The sequence below is a fragment of the Gorilla gorilla genome, chromosome 21, assembly GCF_029281585.2.
Source record: "Gorilla gorilla gorilla isolate KB3781 chromosome 21, NHGRI_mGorGor1-v2.1_pri, whole genome shotgun sequence".
Lineage (NCBI taxonomy): Eukaryota > Metazoa > Chordata > Mammalia > Primates > Hominidae > Gorilla > Gorilla gorilla.
The window spans coordinates 33,021,191-33,030,123 of record NC_073245.2 but is presented as its reverse complement, the minus strand read 5'-3'; the positions used below and the strand labels follow the sequence as shown (position 1 = coordinate 33,030,123).

The 8,933-nt window shown below is 53.9% G+C and overlaps 1 protein-coding gene across 3 annotated transcripts; it reads right to left on the bottom strand.

Annotated features, from left to right (window-relative positions):
• Positions 1–1,014: 1,014 nt before the first annotated feature.
• SSTR4 (somatostatin receptor 4) lies at positions 1,015–7,894 on the bottom strand. Of its 3 annotated transcripts, XR_008674429.2 has the most exons (4): positions 7,792–7,894; positions 2,918–3,016; positions 1,938–2,020; positions 1,015–1,309 (listed from the first exon to the last, which is right to left on the bottom strand). XR_008674429.2 is itself a non-coding variant. In XM_019020335.4 (3 exons), exon 1 carries the CDS (start codon positions 4,758–4,760, stop codon positions 3,594–3,596), a length of 1,167 nt encoding a protein of 388 aa, XP_018875880.2. In that variant the 5' UTR covers positions 4,761–4,817; the 3' UTR covers positions 1,015–1,309; positions 1,938–2,020; positions 2,918–3,593. The 3 variants fall into 3 exon arrangements, 2 of the variants coding, with proteins under 2 accessions (XP_018875880.2, XP_055228569.1); XM_019020335.4 differs by lacking the exon at positions 7,792–7,894 and having other exon boundaries at positions 2,918–4,817; XM_055372594.2 differs by lacking the exon at positions 7,792–7,894 and having other exon boundaries at positions 1,015–1,187; positions 2,918–4,817.
• Positions 7,895–8,933: the final 1,039 nt, after the last annotated feature.

Sequence of the window (8,933 nt, the reverse complement as noted above, 5' to 3'; positions counted from 1 at the left end):
GCCCCTGTGGTCTGTGTTTTGGTCACACTGAGCCCTTCAGTGCCTCCCACTGCAGGCTCTTTGCACATGCTGTTCCCTCTGCTTAGAGCTTACAGGAACACCTTGTGCCCCGCCCCTTCCTTTCCTAGTTAATGCCCAGGTACGCTTCAGAGGAGGTCATCTCCAGCCACTTTCCTGGGGAAAGCCTGCTCTGAGTCATGGGCAACTTCTTTTATCATCATCTCTTAGAAAGTACATTCCTTTCCTGCACAGTGCTTATTTAGGTTTAGAACTGTACTCTCATTTCTGTGCTTATTTGATTAATGCCTGTCTTTTGCCACTAACCTCCAAGCTCCATGAAGGCAGAAGCTGCCTTTGTAGGCTCATCGTTTTGTCTGGAAACCTGTTGCACCACCCGAGAGAAGCACTCAGCGAACTGTCCGCATGCATACCCCCATGCATGCTAGTCAGCAAGACAGTTTCCAGGGTGTGCTGCTGGCTGACGGTGTACATCACGGTGGAGCTGTCTCAGAAAACACAGCCCTAGGATTCTAACATTTGTCCTTAAGGAATCTGAGGCTATGCTGTCATCTACTTATGGAATGAGAATGTGGGAGATGGGGGTAATTCACTACCTCCAACCTCTCAGAGAAGAGTGTCAATACCCACATTTGCTAGGATTCATGTCTGGTTTCTGAGGCAGTGCCGCCAAAATGTGCTATATTTAGTTGATCCTTTGCATCCTCCTCTAGCATCTAAGGAATGCTAGCTATGATGACTTTAATGAAAGTGAAGCCAATACTTCACAGATGAGTGTGAAACTCATATGCATCTTTGCTCACAGATCAGAGCTGACAAACTGGGCAAGTATCCTGTTGAGTGACAGCCTGTCATGTCCAAATACCATCTTCCCTGACCATCTGGGAAAATGGAACACCTGGCTTGCCATGGAACAGTACATTAAAGACAATTGTAAAAGAAAAAGCAAGATCTCTGACAGATGGAGGGATGAGCAAAGGCTGTTTCTACCTGTGGCAGAAAATGTTTTTATTCACAATGATGTCAATAGCTGTGACTCCTGGTCTTAGCAGGCAGAACAAGATGACCATTGAAGCAAGCCTCCCAGGCAGGTGACATATGTCGGTGGCTTTCAGGATCCTGGCTGTATGTCTCATGACTTCAATTCATTGCAGTCTTCTGTACACAAACTACAAGGGAGGGTTTCATGCAACCAGTTGTTACAAAAGCCTGGGGTTGATGGAACTAAAGCTGGCAGCGCTGTTGATGGGCTCCAAACACAGCCCCGACAAGTGTTCAGTGCACCTCGTTGCTGCCGGGAAATGAAAAGGCCCTGAAGCTGAAGAAGAGAGCAGTGGGTAGGCTCACCCCCCACCCCCACCCCGCTGCCACCCACATGACTTATGACTGCAGGGTCAAGGGCAGTGTTCACGCTCATTTTCCAGTGGTGATGGAAGGAGGACTAAGCAGAGAAGCGTTCTATCTCCTGCCCTCCCACCATTTGATTCGCGTGTCTCCCTGGTGTCTCTGCCAATGCAGAGTTTACAGCTGGGAAGAGCTCAAAACTCGAACCTCCCTTGGCACATATTCCAAGTGGGAAACTGAGGCTTAGAGAGGTTAAATCACTGCTCACGGGGTAGCTGAGGCTGAGGTGTCCTGCCTCTCAGAGACTTTTCTTTCCATCACCTGAAGCTGCCTCTCCTTCAACCTTCATCAACTAAGTTAAAAAGGTTGACATTTCTAAATAGAATGTGTCTTATTCCATGGTAATCTGGGCAGCCACACACTAGTGTTGCCGAGACTCCTGGTAGGTGCCCTGTCTTGCTTATCAGAGAGTTTGCCCAGTCTGATCACTGAAAGACTAAAGAAAGGACCCCCAAACCCACGTACAAGCTGGGAAGAAGCCCTGGGGACCACTGCCAGTGCTGTCAACCCCTCACCTCACTACTATCAACCTGGGTGGTCCTTGGAGTTCCGTTCAACCATATTTATCAGTGCCCATCCTGGCAGGCATTGTCAGACACTGAGGAACAAAGAAATAATGCAGTTTTAAAAAACTCCAAGTAGTTATGGTTACACAAGACCCACAGACATGGAGACTGACTTCAGATGCCCAAGGTATCCCCGGTGGGTACCAACAAATTAGAGATGGTTGATGTCTCTGTGTGTGTGCATGTGTGTTTGCAGGATCAGAGGGTTCTCTGACTTAGTTTTGAAACTTCCATTCCACAGTCATGTCTCCAGTATGTAGTACAGACATGGCTACCCATTCTTTCAGAGTGGTCTGTGAGGCTGACCACTCTGAAGGGCATAGGGTGTTGCCCTTTGGCTGTCTCTCCCCCTCCCCACACCATCTTCCCCATACTACCAGAATGATCATCCAGAATCAGGCCGGCTAAACCCAGAGGTAGTCTCTGAATGCTAAGCCAGGTGGGGTCCCCCAAACTTCATACATGTTCCTATGTTGTTACACCAGATGCTAACATAAGTGTTCCAAGTTCTCCTTTGTCCCCTCCCCTGCTTTTATCAGAAAGCAGAATTAGAGCTCCTCTTAAGCTCTTTCCCTTTGGGAAAGATAATTTATCCTTTGGTTAACACATCAGGCAACAAAGATACGGCCTTTTATTGTGTTCAACTTACATGTTAATATCTAATGTGGCTGATGTTTTACTGAACGATGACATTCTAAAATAGGGGGTGGTGATGAAGCTGCCTCCTCTATCCAAAACCTGGGCTGGTTCCCATCCCTCGCTGCTCTCTGGTCAGATTTTCCCACCAATGGCTCCTCTCCCACTCACCACCACCGTATAAATTGCTGCCTTAATGAGTTCTCATGTTCCCACATCAAAGGATCAGGGGAAAAAAAATTACATCATAGGAGCTAGATGAAGTTTTTATCATCTGCTTTGTTATTACTGACCTGGTTTTATGCCTTGCAATAAACCCCATGTCATGTCTCTCCAAACCTTTTCTACTCACAGGAAGACTGCTCCCAGCTCAGGGCAACTCAGGGAGACACCTGTGACAGCAAGCAGATGTTATTCCCAGGCCGGGGGTGAGTGGGGAGGGAAGTAAGTGCCCCAGGCTGTTAACATAAGTCTCACTTAACAAGAGCCCAGGAAGAGACATAAAGGGCAGGTGCCTGGGGGCATCTTCCTTCCTCCTCTCTCCTGTACAAGCTGTGCTCCCACCACAAGGCAGAGCGTCTGCAGAGAGGAAGGGTGCTACCTCCCTCCACCCTCTTGAGTCCTCTCCCAAGCAGTGGCTGTAAGGAGTCACACACAGGGACCATTCATTTCTCACCACCTCCTGCTTCCCAGCCCTTGAAGAACAGCCAGAGGTTCAGGAATGATTAATATCCTAGCCCAGTTTCCAGAGGAGTCCTACCCATATGGAAGCATCCTTCTGAAAGCCAGAGTGCAGGGGAGAGGAGAGCAGCAGAAGAGTTCTGACACTCTCCGGCAGGTACATGGGCTGCTGGAAGGAACAGGTGGTGGAGCTTAGGTGAGCATTCAGGAGATGCAGTCTTCGGGGCTGTAGGAATGGTGCCCACCCCTTGGGAGGTGGCCACGCAGGGTGGGTAGGGGAAGGGCTCCTCAGAAGGTGGTGGTCCTGGTGAGGGGGATGCGCTTGCGGCCGGGTTCTGGTTGCAGGGCTTCCTGCTGGCAGGGGAGCGGGTGGCACATGCACCCTGCCCCACCTTTGCTCTTGAGAGCAGTGGCATAGTAGTCCAGGGGTTCCTCCTCAGCACCTCCAGCACCTTCCAGGAGGCAGCAGCGCAGGCAGAGAACCCGCTGGAAGGATCGGCGGAAGTTGTCGGAGAGGAAGCCATAGAGAATGGGGTTGGCGCAGCTGTTGGCATAGCTGAGGATTAGGGACACGTGGTTGACGGTGGCATCAAGGCTGGTCATGAAGAGGTTCAGCAGCTGCACCACGTAGAAAGGCATCCAGCAGAGCACAAAGACGGCCACGACCATCAGCACCAGCCTGGTGATTTTCTTCTCCGAGCGCCTGCGCTGCTGCCAGCCAGCGCGCAGGGCCACGGCGCGCATCTTGCCCACGATGAGCAGGTAGCACAGGCCGATGGCCAGCACGGGCAGCAGGAAGCCCAGCAGGAAAGTGTAGACCACGAAGACTGCCGACCAGGCCGGGTGTGGCCACTGCAGGTTGCAGGCCACGGCCTGGCCGCCGCGAGACGGTTTGGTGTCTGCGAAGATGGCAATGGGGAGAGTGACCAACAGGGACGCCAGCCACACGCCCAGGTTGATGAGCTTGGCCACGCTGGGCCGCCGGTAGGTCGCCGCGCGCAGAGGGTGCACCACGGCCACGTAGCGGTCCACGCTGAGCACGGTCAGACAGAAGACGCTGGTGAACATGTTGAGGCCGTCGACGCTGAGCACCGCGCGGCACAGCACGGAGCCGAAGGGCCAGTGGCGCAGGGCGGCCGACGAGGCCACGAAGGGCACGCTCAGCATGAAGAGCTCGTCGGCTACGGCCAGGTTGAGCAGGTAGATGTTGGTAGCCGTCTTCATCTTGGCGTAGCGAAGGATCACGAAGATGACCAGGGCGTTGCCCACCAGCCCCACCAGGCACACCAGCGCGTAGATGCACTGGATGGCGACCATGCCTGCCGCCCCCGCGTCCCCGGGCCCCGCCACCGCCTCCTCCGCCTCCGCCGGAGCGCTACTGGCATTGGCTGCCGAGGGCCGGGCCGTCCCCAGCCCTTCCTCGCCCCCGGGGGGCAGCGTCGAGGGTGCGCTCATGACCAGGGGTGCCGGCGCAGGGCAGCTGAGCGCGGCGGAGCTAGCGCTGCGCCAGAGAGCTCGGGCGGCGGGCCCAGGGCGGGGGCTGGCGCGCAGACGCGCGGCTCTTCCCGGCTCCGCTGAAGAGCTGCGGGCACCGGGGAGCGCCCGCCAATCCCCGCGCCGCGCGCCCCACAGCGCGGGCGCCCGACTGGCTCGCACCGCTGTGGCCCGCGCCCCTCGGCACCCCAGCTCCTGGGGGTCAGCGCCTCACCCAGCCCTGGAGTCGTCTCCGGCCCCGCCCCGTTTTCCCACCTCCGTCGCCCCCTCCCCGCTGTCGACTCGGCCCCAGGTTCCTGGGTCTCCAGTCCGGCTCCAGTGTCAACAGTACCCCCAGTCCCGTCCGGCCCTCCCGGGGTCTCCCGCCTGGCTTCTTTCCTTCAGACCTCTACTCAGATCCCGTCTTCCCTAGCAGCCCTTGAGGTCCAGTTCCCTGCTTTGCTACAGGGGGTCTGCGACGGCGGGGCTGGGGGTCCCGGAGTCCTCCCTTTGGGTAAAGATGTGCCCGGAATTGGTCAGGGACCACCTGGAAGCTTGGAGCCACTTGCCTTGCACTTGACATCCCCTCACCCTGCCCTTTAATCCTCGCGACGACCCATCCTGGCCCATGGCTGAGTCCCTTTTATAGAGGCGGAACCTGAGGCTTCCACTGGCGGCTTGGTGAATTTCAGGTCTGTCAGGATGTCCAGTTTTCCCCACAACTCACCACTCCTTTCTCTGCTCCCCAACCCACTCTGGACAAGCGCAGATGCCGGACCTTTTAACTTCTGTGTCCGAGCAGCTGAGGTGCTGTGGGCACAAGGAATGGAGACGGACAGGTGGAGGCAGAGATGCCACCAAAGAAGGCCAAGCCTGTGCTAGCTCCCTCAGGAACTGGCAGAAGCTACGGGAGCCGGACATCTCAGAACCTTCACCCTGTGACCTGGTTCAGTCATTATCCGCGGGTCTCCATCCCTGGCCACTGAAATGTGCCTGGGGAGGATTGTGGTTGAGAGGTCGGGAAAGAAAGGGGTTCCGGCCTGGAATTACCCTTCTTCTGCTAAACTCCAGAGATAGTGAGTTCACTTGCTCCTGGACTGGACACCCAGGAGCAGACGCCAGCTCCAGCCCTAGTCCCTTTAGCTGGCACAGGGCGCAGGAACGTTCCTGAACTGGGGATTGGCCTGGGAAAGTTATTCTTAAAGTAGCTCTGACTTTTAGGATCCTGGCTGTCTTTGGCCCCTTCTCTGTGGGATGGTGGCACCCTTTAGCCCCCAGCACAGCCCAGAAGGGCCTTTGGTGGGTCTAAAATTGGCCACCTGGGGGGTGGGGTCTCAGCTTTCCGCTGGGTGGCTGGGACAGCGATGGGGAGGAGGGAGTCCGGATGCAACTGGGGGAGGCCTTTCTAAGACTGGGGGGTGGGGGGAGCTGCCCACTGCTGTTTATCCAGGTGTGGGATGGGAGCACGGGCATGATCAGCACCAGTGCAGCCCCACAGTTGACCTCAACCGCTGTCTCCAGTCTCTGCTACTCAAATAGATGTATTGGGAGGATTTGGTCTAGCACTCCTCCACTCTGTATGTTGGTCTGTCCTTTCCTCTTTATCCCTAAGAGAGAGACCCTTCACATCTTTGTCCTTAAGAGAGAGACCCTTCCCTGAGAAAGAGGAAGGAGATGGCACCTTTGTCATTCTACTTGGCTCCGTCCTTTGGTGGAAGGGAACAAGAGCAACCTCAGATTTGGGAGGGAAGAGGAGTTTAGGGGCTTTTCCCTTTAACCCTGGTCTTGGGAAGACCCTTAGGTGGCTCCTCTGCAGATAGCCTTTCCAGGGCTTAGTGTGGAAGTGCTGGGGGCTATCTTGTCCTCCTGGTCTCCTCTCTTCTGCTGTCTTCTCTGCCCATTGAACACTCGGCCCCTTCCCTTTCCTGAGAAAGTATTTCTTCTTGTCCTGCCTCATGTGTGAGCCCCTGGAATCTTTCCTGTGCCTACTTTAGGTTTTTCTCCTAATGCTCCCCGATTCTGCCCTCCTCTCCCCATACACATGTGTATGCCTCCAAGCATAGTAAGCTAGCATGTAAGAAGGGAAGCATGCACGACTGTCCCCATGGTTATTAGCCCTATGTGATAAACAGCTAGTGCTTCCAGGAACTTACTTCCCTGTGCTCTAGGCCCCCTCTGCAGCATGAGGGCCTCAACCTCAATACAGAGCTTTCCAATACAGGCTGCATGCTGGAATTACCTGAAGGCCTCACACACGGATGCCTGGGCCCTGTCTTCAGAGACTCTGACTGAATTATCTGGAGTGGCGTCCAGGCATCCATATATTTTGAAGGCTCCCGGGTACTTCTGAAGTGCACAGATGCAACATTAGATGGAGAGACAGAGAGGCAGCAGCCTGGGGACCAACTGTAATGTACAGATATTACTGTGTGTTCAGGAGGGCTAGCAGAAGAGGTCAGGAGAAATGTCAGGAAAGCCAAAAAGAGAGGCCCCTGCTCACAGAAGCAGGAAGCTGGAGACCGCTGAAGGGCAGCCTCGGGGCCCCGGGACAGGAAGAGGCTGGGGCAGCTGGGTGCCCATGGCTGTTCTCTCTCAGGATACTAAAGAAGCAATGGAACAGGAAAGCAGCCGCTACCTTTCTCCCCCAGGAGAAGAGACCTAGAGAAACTTTCACGCTGAGTTAAAACACAGGAAAACAAAGTCTGTTTATGAGACGCTTTTCAGCACACCCGTCCCGTTCTTTTGCCCAGTACACACTGGGGCCTCTTCCTTGTCTGTTGATTAAATTCCAGCATCAGGCCCAAGTGGCTTCCCTGTACATTGTCAAGAGTGGCATGTAGCCAAAGGCTGAGTCTAAGGGACCTTGTCCTCCAAGTGCTGAAAGCATGGCCCACAGGCCTAACTGATCCCTGTGGAGCTTCCAGCCCAGTGATGAGATAGTGAATCAGGGGCCTCTCAACCCCTCCTGGAGCCAGAAGCAGCAGCTCCTTTGTTAGAGATGTGAATAACTCACCTCCCATCTCCACACTTCAAAACTGCTGCTCAAGCTTGGAGGTACTTGCAACCTCAAGCAGTCTTCAGAACCTCTGGCCCGCAAGTCAGAGAGACACAGCTTTCCCTGCAAATCACAGTGCACCAAGAGGAGTCTTGGATCTCAGCAGCAATGACAGCAGTCCCTGAAAGCCACTTCTATCGCCTGCTGGTGTGGAAAATAATCTGAAGTGCTCTCAGCAGCTCAGAGTGGCTTTGACCAGTTCTGCCATTAAGCATATTAAAAGCATGATTTACCCATGGCTAAGTGTAGGACATTGTCTGAAGTCACCTGTGTGGATCAGGAAAGTGTCTTCAGATTCCCACCTGAACTCCAGGGACACCCTAGACATTGCAATGATGGAGACCTCAGCTGTACCCCAAAAACTCAACTGTTAAACCAAATATAAAGGTGAGGGCTTCCTTAAGATTTCATTAAATGGTTTCCTTTAAATAAATTGAACCCACAATCAGATGAGATAAAAGAAAAGACAGCCAGAGAAAGGCACGGGACTAGGATAGGTCACATTGGTCCAATGTTTACAAAGTATCAAAAAGTATCAAAATTAGGTCCACTCTGCTGTCACTGTCTGGAGGACAGGGGCTGCAGCACACTGGGGTAACCATGAGCAGCACCTCTGTTCTTTGGTAGTTGTTTTCAGACTGTCTTAGCAACCTGGCCTCATGGTTGTGCATATAAAGAGAATGAGATGTAAGATGGAAAGCAAGGATTTCAATTCTAAGCCATCTACTTACTGGGGTGTGAGCGTGGCTGGGACCCTTGGAGCAATGCTTCTCAAAATGTGGACCCAGACTGGCAGCATCAGCCTCTCCTGTTAGGAATCCGCATCCTGGTGCCCACCCAGACCTGCTGGATGGCAAATGCAGAGGGTGGGGCCCAGCCATCTGTGAATTAACCTGCCCTTGAGTGAGGGACTCGATGACTGTGGAGTCTGAGAGCCACTGGCTGGGCCCTTCTGGGCCTTGCTTCCTTATCTGGCCACTTCCCAGGGTAGTGAATGAGGATCAGGAAGGAGAATTTTCCATGAATGCTTTCTGAAATCTCTAAACCATGGCCACATGGGCTACGGGGCACTTGAAATGTGGTGAGTTCAAAGTCAGGTG